Below are 10,629 nucleotides of genomic sequence, written 5' to 3'. Positions count from 1 at the left end.
TGCTCCATCCCACCAAATACTGCACTTTAGTAGCTGTCAGCCTCCTAAGTGCAGCTCCTAACATTTGCAGATGTCTAACTGCCTTTTCTGAAACTCTTTGACAAATACTTGCTTGAGTTTGTTCATCAGCAAAGACAGCCTTATATGCTCTATAAGTGACCCTCATGTTTCACCTCTGCAATAACCCTCCTGCAACCCAGCCCTGTGGTTGTTGGTGGAAAGGTCTGAGCATTGGGCTTGCCCAAGGCAAAAATCTCTTGGCATCTGCTGGCCCCTTCTGTGGGCTCCAGTTTGAGCAATAACTTGGCTTTTATGTTGGTGTTGACCTGGCAGGTTAACTTCAGAAAAAATTATCTGGTAAATCTGATGTGCCAGGTTTCAAAGAAAAGAGTCTGCCAGCTCAGTCCAGGTCTGATTTCCTTCCAGATAAAGGACAAAACCCTTTGGGAACCCAGTGTGTCTTGGAAGAAAGGTTAAGAGCAATAAACGTTCCTCCTTACTACCAGAGTGAAATATCAGCAAAATCTTTTCTGTTAGGAGTGCACACCTATACCCACAGGGTCAGGTCAGTGCTCTACAACTAATGTTGCAAAACTGAAATACAATTTTTGATGATCAGATAGGTGAGGATGAGAAAAATGGCTTGGCACTTTTCATATATACTGACAAATTTTTTATTCAAGAGGCATAAAAAATAGTCTCCCTGTATGGATAGAAAAAGATTTCAAGATAATATGTATTACAAATGATTTACAGTGAAGCTGAATTAATGTCTTGTCTAAGAATCCCTCCAGCTCCTGCCTCAGGACTGTATCTACAAACTCTTAGCAGCATAGAAAAACAATTGTTTTGTTGCCCAATAGAAACACAAGGCTGAAATCCCATGTGCATTATATTCGTGGTCCCAGTCACTCCCCTGCTCCTCTAAACACTACCTGGGAAATGGCCTCATGCCTAAAATGATCTGGAACAACCTTGGGGTTAAGAAGTGACCTGAGACCTGCAGTTGATCTTAGAATAGCTATAGCTAGGAAATTAAATTAGGAAATTACTTTCCCTGGAATTGGAGATGAATTGTGGTATCCTGTGTTGGAAAGAGGATTCATGTTTAGATGGAAAAATGAAATTGGGATTGAGGGAAAATTCTAACTTTGGGTCAGTTTAACTTGGATTTTTGTGCCGGGGGAAAACTGAGCACAAATCATATTCCTCTCTCTCCTGCTTTTTGCTTTCTTGCTTCCTAGCCGTGGAGTTTTGAGCCCTAGAGCTGAGGCGATGCTCTCATGTCTTCCCAAGAGTTGTGCAGGGCAGGAGGCTGGTCCTTTGCAGTGGAAAGAAGGGTGGATACTCATCCCTGGGAACTGAGAGAGTGGTGGCTATCCCTGCCATACACCTATCATTACTCCATGTCGAGCTGGAGCTCAGGGTTATTTTCTTTCACCCCTACTTCTTCTGCCAGCCAGGGGACAACTCAGGTGATCCCAGCCCTGAGCAGCCCCTAACTGACACCAAGGCTCCACGAAGTTATTCCACTCCTGGTGAGCCCTTGCTTCCACTGCAGTATCTCATTCGGGGGAGGGCGAGGGAATGGATGGACAGGATGATGACATGGACCAGCTGGGCTAGAACCAAAACCACTCAGTCTGCAGGTCCCAGAGCAGCTGTGCACCCTATTTCTTACTGCCACCATTTGAGGTTGGTGGCCAGATTTTTACAAACTGGAGCCAAAACTTGCAGGGATCCAGCAGCCAGGCTGAAGTTGTTTTGCTTTTTTTTTGGTGTAGGGGAGCATGTCACAGCCACCAACATGGGTACCATCAGTGTCCTGTACCATCGGGGGATACCCAGCTGACAGCCAGTGGTACCCAGTCCTGCTGGGGAGGAACGGAGTGATTTAACCCCCTGGGCACCGAACATTATCAGCAGCCATATTTTCCCAAAGAAGAAGGATCCCGCACAACAGCTCTTCCTCTCTGCTCCCCACAGAAACCCTGAAGCCATCAGCAGGGGCAGCTCTGGCCGCGGGAGAGACAGAAGCCGTGTCCGGAGGAGGCATTGCATTGCATTGCATTGCACTGCGCATCCTCCCTCCCCACCCCCTACTGCTGCAGGCTTCCTCCCTTCATCCCTCCAATCTCCCCCTCCTCCCGCTCAGCATCCCTGCCTCCTGCATCCCTCCCTCCTGCACCCCTCCCTCCTGCACCCTTCACTCCTGCATCCCTCCCTCCTGCATCCCTTCCTCCTGCATCCCTCCCTCCTGCATCCCTCCCTCCCTCCTCCCCTCCCTCTGCCTGCACAGAGCCGCGGACATGGCGCTCAGCAATTTCCTCTTTGCTCAGTGCATCTGCTACTTCCTGGCCTTCCGGGTGGTGCCACTCTCCGAGAATGGCAACGACTTCCACGGCCGGTGCCTGCTCTTCACTGAGGGCATGTGGCTCAACGCCAACCTGACGGTGGAGAGGCAGCGGTTCACCGTGCAGGAGTGGGGGCCCGAGGCCGCCTGCCGCTTCAGCATTTTCACCGGGCTCCTCTCCCTGCTGCTGGCCACAGTGCAGGCCTGGAGGACCCTCTTCTTCCTCTGCAAAGGGCACGAGGAGTAAGTACCCCCAGGGAGGGCAGGGGGTGCCTGTTGCTTCTGCAGGCTGGGGCAAGTGGGAGCAGCCCGGGGGTGTAGCACCAGGCTTTGTACCATCTGGATCATTCTGATCCCTAGAGGGGTTTGGGATGAGGCGGTGCATTGCCTGCGCCTGTTTGCACACACACCACGTACACCCCCACCTGTGTGCAAGGCCCTCTCTGGATGATGCTCTCCTGTGGGGGCTTGGGGAGCCAGATTCACCGCTATGCACCCACTTCCCTTTAGCAGTCGGGGAGCAGCATCTGGCCAGCTCAGCTGTGGTGGGCATGGAGGGTGTTGGGGGCTGTGGGGTGATGCTGAAGGCTGGGGTTCGCAGGTACGTCCTGACCATGGCCCCACTACATGTCCCTGCAAAGAGGGTCCTTCCCAGGATGTACACCGAATATGTGAAAAACATTCAAACAGCATGGTTGTGTGTGTGGGGCAAGCAGAGGGAGCAATTGGTGGTCCCCCCCTGTTTTTATCCTGCTTTGCTGGTGGACATGGCAACGAATATGGAGAAAAACTATTGCTTGGTTGGGACATGAGAGCAACGCTCAGTGTTCCTTGCCAGAGCCACAGGGCTGCACAGGCAGCTAGTTACCGTGCTCAGGCAAACCAAGAGGCATCGCATCCCAACGAGATGTGTGGTGGTGAAGGAAGCAGTTTGGGAGTGCTCTGCTGTGTGCTTGGCTCTCCAGCAGCGTGTCCTGCCACCTTGGGTAGAGCCCCTGGCACAGGTAACCCAGCCTGTGGGTGCTATGGGGCCAGAGCCCTCCAAGCATCCAGCTGCAGAGAGGTGGGGAGGCAGAAGCACACACTGGTGGTTGGCTTCTTAATACGTTTGGATGTAGCTTCCTCCGGTGATCAGATACCTATGGAGGATTAGTTGAATCTAGATGCTTTTTTGAAGTTTTGTAGTTCAGAACTAGTTAATTTTTTGGAAGAAACTAGCAATAAAAGCCTTGTAATAGCAAAATTTAGATCAGATGTTTGGCCTGCTTCCAGATGTGGCTGTTTAGTTCAAAACTGACAGGTGTCTGAAAATTGTCCCTTTAGGCTCACTGCTGCTGGGTCAGCTCTGGAGTATGTTGGCCTGAGGAAGTCGGGGTTAGCACGCTATACATCCTAGCAAGGTGGCCAGTCTTCATGTGCAATGGCTTCGAATGACTGCTGTCAGATAGTTAGGACTGTTAAAAATCCTTCTCAACAGTGTCCCATCACCCTTTGCCTCGGGGACAGGCTGAGCTCGAGCTGCCTGCAGGAGTAGGACAAGCTAGTGCTGGCTGCTGGCCATGCTCTGGGCCTGGGACTGTTCAGCTCAGCTGAAAGGTAGAGGTACAACTCAGATACTTCACTACTGGGATTGCAAAGCAACTTCTACTCTGAGTATAAGCATTTATCATTACTGGGCATCCACTCAATCTGGAATGTGTAGCTTGAAATTCTCATCTAAGCAAAAAAATAGGTGAGGTAGAGACCCAGATTAGCACAGTTCTCTACTGGGATGCCCTGGTGATGGTTACCGCTTGCCTGGTGCAAATCAAGTGCAGCACTCATCCCTGATTTGCCAGTGGAAGGTCCAGTTCTGGATGTTGGCAGCTCTTACGTGCAGCAGGGAAGGAAGCAGAGGTCCTGGGCTGGCAATGATCCACTGAATGTTCCTGGGAACTGTTCCCTTTCTAGGGCAGTTACTAATTCTGGTGTAAACTCTGTTTTTATTCAGTGGACAGCTCAAGTCTTTTCTGCCTCTCAGGCCAGTTTACCATGCTAAAATGCACCCAGTGGGTATGTCTTTGGTGACACTTGGGATGAAATCTAGGCTAGGTGTGAAATCAGGGCTGGGACAGAGAACATGCAAAACCATGGTGTGCTTGTGTCATCTCCCTCTGCTATATGGGTGACCCTGGCACTCTGAGGAGGTGAGCTGATGGAGTCCACAAAGTCCAGTGAAGCCAAAGGGTAAGGGTAGGATTCATCTCAACCTTCAGCTAGAAGTCAGGTGTCCTGACATTTCTGGAAGGTGGTTGATTTCACTTCTTTTCTATCAGTGTTGGGATGGGATGACTTTCAATTTGGAGAGAGCCGAGACAGCCCACATGAACCCAGAAACAAACATCCTAACCCCACTGGTAATTGTTCCCTCACCTCATTTTAAAGAACCCATCCTGAGGTCACATTTGTCTCACCTGTAGAAATTAGGATTCATCAAGCCAGAACCTTCCCAGGATTCAACACTGACTCAAAAAGCTTCTTTCATTTAATGACTGTTTTTTTGTTCTCTGGGGTGAGTAAACTCCTTTTATCCTCAGCATAATGAGAGTGGCACTGGTGGGAAATGCATCATATTCATCCTTATGGCCTAACCTGAATAGGATGGCCTGCCTCCTGGGGTGACCTGTCTTTCTCTAGCCTAAAGGACCAGTTGTTAGATAATGAGACTTTCCAAGTGGCGCCAAGAGCAGTTTCAAGTAGTGAAGAGCTTGATCAGATGAATGAGAAAAGGATTAGAAAGTTTACACGAACCAGAATTAAGGGGAAGGTTAAGCAATGAGGTTGGAAGATGAGTAGACAATTTCTTGGCTTTATGGGACCACTGTAAGCATCCCACCCCCTACCACCCCACACACAGCACGTGCCTAGGTCTGGCCCTGCTTGGGCAGACTTAACAGGGCTGAAGCTAATTGACATTCAGCTGGTAGAAATAACATACTGGCACCAAAGGCAGAGAAGTCCTAGAATAAGCTGGCCTGCTCTGCAAATTGCCCATAAAAACGAGATTCGTGTCCTATGATGGCAGTACCTTGTGTTACATTGCCTAAAATGATTACAGCTATCAGTACTGTGTTGTTTTATTTTTAGTTTCCCTCTCCTAGGCAATTTTTGTCCCAATTATCACTTTAGTCATGAAATAATTTTAGCTCCAGTTACTATATAATTTGAGCTAATGACATTTATTTTAACAATGGTGATTTTCATCATTACAGCTAATGAAAACCATGCTGTGTATGAACAATCGCTACTTAGTATTTATGATTTAAAGCCCCATCCTCTTATGGTGGGAAAAAAAATCAAAATCAAAAGCACTCACAAATGAAGATAATGTGACTCAAAATCATAATCCATAGTTTTAAAATGTATTAGGTGTTCTTAATTAAAGCAGAGGTAATTCAAATGGAAACTGATATGTTTGTGCCTAGTGTATGCTGCTTAGGAAGACTGCTGATGTTGTGTTTCAGCTGTTTATGAGTTACATTTTTCTTCCTTTTTATTGCAGCTCTTTCTTTTATGCCTTCCTGAATCTGCTGATCAGCGCCTTTGTGGTGTTCATCACATTTATTGCTAGCACTATAGTGAGTGTAGGATTTAACATGTGGTGTGATGCAATTACCGAAAAAGGAAGCATGCCAAATAGGTTAGTATTGAAGCATACATTTTCTTCTTCTTTTTTTTTTTTTAATATATGCATAAATGAACAGTGGTGTTAGAAACTGTAGTTATTACATGCAAGGTGAGCAAGGGGGAGAAGGCATCTCTAATGTGGAAATCCAGATTTTTTCATCTGGAATAGAAAAAACAATTAAAACTTTTTTTTTTTTTTTGCACTTAGTTCCTTACAAAGAAAAGTATGGCTTCCACAGCATTTAACGATCTCTTTGAGAGTCACGATCTTATGCAAAAGAAATCCATTAGTTTAAAGATTTTAATTTTCTGAGGAGAACTAGATTTAGAAATACTGTAATAATGGGAGGAGTATGGTCTTGTGAGCAGGGCAGGAGACTGGGAGTCAGGGCTCCTGGCTTGCTGTCCCATGCCTCCCACTGACCATGTGTGGACATCCTGCCTGTGCCACAATGCACCATCATCCAACAATTGGTATAAAGATGCTGCTGTTGTAGTGGTGCTGCGGACCCCCTGAGAGCTGAAGAATGGACAGTACTTTGTAAGTGCAAAGTACAGGTGGTTGATACTATCTCTCAGTGCAGAAAATGTACATCTCCTAAAATGGTCTGATGTATCCCATGATGCTTATGCTCCTTAGAGGACACATGACAAGTGGAGGTAGATTTTTAGTGTCAAACAAATAACAATGAAGAGAGAGGAAAAGGTGACATTTTATGTCATATGATATTGAATAAACATACTACTTAAAGCATACATTTATGTTGCACCTTGTCATATGTTGTAAAATGCCATAGTAAATGTTCTGTTTAGGGCTGCAACGATTAATCGAATTATTCGAATATTCGGTTAAAAATTCAATTACAAAATAACGTTTAATCGAATATTCGGATAAGAACCCAAGATGATCGACAGCACTGAAAAGGAGAGAGAAGAGGCTGCAGAAATCAACCAAGAGATAGAAAGACAACCTCAAAATCCTGGGATTTTTTTCACACCAGTAAAAGTTCAAGTTATTTGTAAAATCTGTAGGCAGCCTCTATATTACCATCAGAGTATCATCTCCTTGCTGGAGCATCCGAAACAAAAACACCCATACAATCCCTTCTTCTGAGGCTTTTCCTGATGAAGTCAAAAGGTAACAGAGGCTCATACAATTTGTTTCATTGAGGGGTGAAGCAACCAACGCGGGGTGTTGCCTGATGTGTGTATGTGGGAGGCTTGGGGTAGTGGGAGAAGAGGGTTTTAAGTATACTGTTTTCATAATAGCTATTAGAGTTCCACCTACGGAAGATTGGTGTTATCACTTACATAATTACACACTGGGTTTTTAAAGAAAGTAATTACGTGCCTCTTTTAGCCTAGTTTTAGGGGAGATTGGCAAGCAACCTGGTTACAGCAATAACTTTTGATAGAACATGACATTGTGACTGTATGAAACAATTTTAAGATGTTGCTTCATTTTATGTTTGGTTTGCCTGTTTGGAATCTGAAATAATTTTCTTTTTTCCCCTCCAAATGCCTTCCTTGGGTAGCTGTGAAGAATTGCAGGACATAGATCTTGAACTGAACTTAGAAAACTCTGCTTTCTACGACCAGTTTGCTATTGCCCAGGTAGGTCAGACTAGGTCGTTGTTCTATTCCAGTTCATTTGCCATTTGCTCATTGATCTGGGCTTGCTGGAGCTGAACTACCATTCCTCTGAAATCAATGAGAATGTTTCCACTGACTTCAGTAGTTGCTGAATAAGGATGATAGTGATGGGCACATGTGCATTTTAAATTCAAAAGAGAGAGTTTTTAATGCGAACATGTCAAAACTTCACTCTGCCACCGATCTTGTTAAGCAGGATGGAAAATACATTGTTCCTCCAGAGGACGAGCTCTGCAAAAGTTGTAACACTGGTGTCCTGGAGCCCTTCATAGCTGTTCAAAATAATGTTTGACTTGCCCCAGATCATGGGGCTATTAGCCATGAATTTGTCTGGGATTGCCTGAGCCGTATAAATATCAGAACACTGAAAATAATGAACGATTACTGTAACTTAAATAGGGCTGTTTTCTGATGAATCCTTGAGAATTAGACCTCTAAGGCTGCAGAGCATTCTGTTGAACATGCTAAGTCAACAAAGTCAGAGAACACTGGGACTTGAGCACTTGTGCATATGAGCACACGTTAGCTCTGCAGGTATTGTCAAAGTGAATCCTGATTGAGACTGTAGGAAGAAAGGGCTAAGCAGGGGACAAAATCCTGCATCACTGTCTTTGGATATCTGGGCTGTGGTAAGCAGAGTTGGATGAAGGCATAAGAATGCGTCTGTCTATAGAAAGCAAATAAGTTTCTTTAAAACAGTAGAAAAAAAACCCCAAGAATAGCCTAGATTTACCAGCTAAAGCAAACATTTTCTTATAAGTGCAACAGCTTCCTACAGTATGCTTTACTTAGAAGTAGTGGTCTGAATGGAGAATTAAAGTTTTGGATGTTTGGCACATGTATATGTGTGTATATAAACACAGAGACACACATCTCTGTCTGCTTTCCTCCATTCAGATGCTTACAACACATCAGAATGGTTCTGGGAGTTTCACTGAATTTGGCTAAATTCATGTAGATTCTTTTATATCAAATATGCTGGGAAGACCACAGCAACAGCAGCAATCTGAATGCTTTTAGGGTAATATTTCGTTAATGAAGCGATGCTTAAGAAATGAATGTAAGCTTCCAATTCTTTAGATATGGTCATATAAAGCCAAATTAAAATATCTTATTCCAAGATTTGTAGAATAACTCAAAAATATTCTTTACTGGTGAACTGACATAATTGTAAACATGAGCAGAAATCCTTAAGAGACTTTCCAAAGTGCATAAAATATATAGGAACATAAACTCTCTTTAGAAAATAGTAGTCCTTGCTTATCTAAATTGGCTATTAGAGCAAACAACTGTATTGCTCTCTGGAAGTGTTTAAATTGTTGTATTTTTTTAATTAACAATGCAGTATGTCAAAACTATAATAAAGGGACTCAATAATGTTTCTTTGCTAAAGGCATCATAGAATTAAAATGGAATTTGTGCCAGAAAGCCTTAGTAGGAATGAGCCTACTGAGGCAGGGAGGCCAACACCCAAGTACCTATTCCAATCAAAGTGTAAATATTTCTATGAAGTTAAGCAAGACAGACTGGCAAGTTAATCATGGAACTTACTGCAGATCTCGGGCTTTAAGACCAGGTATCACATGCCAGGTATAAATGAGCCACCAGGAACCTGGATGGATTGGAGTCGGTTTCTATTTCTCTCTGAGTTCATGCTAATGTGAACCAGAGTATAACAGTTCAATTGGTAAGATTTTCTCAGTAGTATTTTGAATAGAAATACCTTAAAATTTATACTTCTCCAGGGGTAGTGGAAATCCTGAAGGACTTGGGAAGAAAGTTTTGGAAAATGTCTTAAACCAAAAGTAACAAAAGTGAAATAATCCCAAGAATTTTGGTGCAACCAGAATGTCAAATATGGGAAGTTCAGCAAATGCACCTGGATCATAAAGATTTCTTTTTTTTTTTCATTATTTTACTTAGTACATTTTTAACTTTTTTTTTTTTTTCCCTAGTACATATAGAGTTTTTCCTTTTAACCTAGGAATATCATCTCAGAGTTGAAGAACAGTTACCCAGAACCTCACTGGATGTAATTTGGTGTGACTCTGTGGGTTTTGGTCCAGCTGAGATTTTAAAAGTCAATTCACTTTGTTTTTACAATACAGTGCTGACCTCTTAATTATTCTTTTCTTCTCTAGTTTGGTCTCTGGGCTGCCTGGCTGACTTGGCTGGGAATTACCATCCTGGCTTTCCTGAAGGTTTATCACAACTACAGACAGGAGGACCTGCTAGATAGCCTGATCCATGAGAAGGAGCTTTTGCTAGGAAGATCCTCTTCACGAACCTCTTTGCAAGATGAGAAAAGTGGCATGATCTAAAGTGTAAGCAAATTTCCAGGGCAGGATCTAGATTTTATTACTGAGTATTGTGAGCTGAAGTTGAGTCAGGGTATTGAGTGTATGAGATCTTTACTTTCCTGAAAAGAGATGTACCTACTTATCACCCACTTCCTCCATGAGAAATTGTTGGCAGAAATACTTATATTAGGATACAGAGAATGAATGGCCTCATGTGCCACAGCACAGCAAACTTTCTGTCCTCTGCAGGCACAATCTGTAGCCTGCTCTTGCCAGTAGAGCTCCTACATGCTATCACTGGCTTTTGGGGCAGGAATATGCTGGCAAGACCAGGCTACAGAATCTAGGCTATTTCTTCAAACTATTCTTCAACAACAGTTGTACCTGGGGCTGTATGCTGTCCCTCTTCTCTTCCTCTCCTCTCTTTTTGCCAATAAAGCCGCCCCTATACTTACTTTATTCTGGGTAATTGTACCTCTGTCCAGGTACAGACTCTTGCTGTCTCTGCTTGTGCTATGTGTGGATGGAGTGCTGAAAAACCTGTTGCTCCTGTTCTGATTTTGAGTTCATTTACAACAGAGACCTGTGTTCCAGACTTGATATTTAATATTGGACATTGTTAATGAATTTCATGAAACCACTATATTACCACACTAT

General features: G+C 44.0%; 1 protein-coding gene across 1 annotated transcript; it reads left to right on the top strand.

Annotated features, from left to right (window-relative positions):
• The first annotated feature begins 2,151 nt into the window (after nucleotides 1-2,151).
• Nucleotides 2,152-9,993, top strand: TMEM179 (transmembrane protein 179). The gene is made up of 4 exons (XM_010148415.1): nucleotides 2,152-2,596; nucleotides 5,895-6,032; nucleotides 7,555-7,633; nucleotides 9,814-9,993. Exons 1-4 carry the CDS (start codon nucleotides 2,310-2,312, stop codon nucleotides 9,991-9,993), a joined length of 684 nt encoding a protein of 227 aa, XP_010146717.1. The 5' UTR covers nucleotides 2,152-2,309.
• The last annotated feature ends 636 nt before the right edge of the window (nucleotides 9,994-10,629 follow it).

Source organism: Eurypyga helias, unplaced genomic scaffold, assembly GCF_000690775.1.
Source record: "Eurypyga helias isolate BGI_N326 unplaced genomic scaffold, ASM69077v1 scaffold3783, whole genome shotgun sequence".
In the NCBI taxonomy this organism is placed as follows: domain Eukaryota; kingdom Metazoa; phylum Chordata; class Aves; order Eurypygiformes; family Eurypygidae; genus Eurypyga; species Eurypyga helias.
The sequence above is the reverse complement of the archived record's forward strand: the minus strand, read 5'-3'. Positions and strand labels throughout refer to the sequence as shown.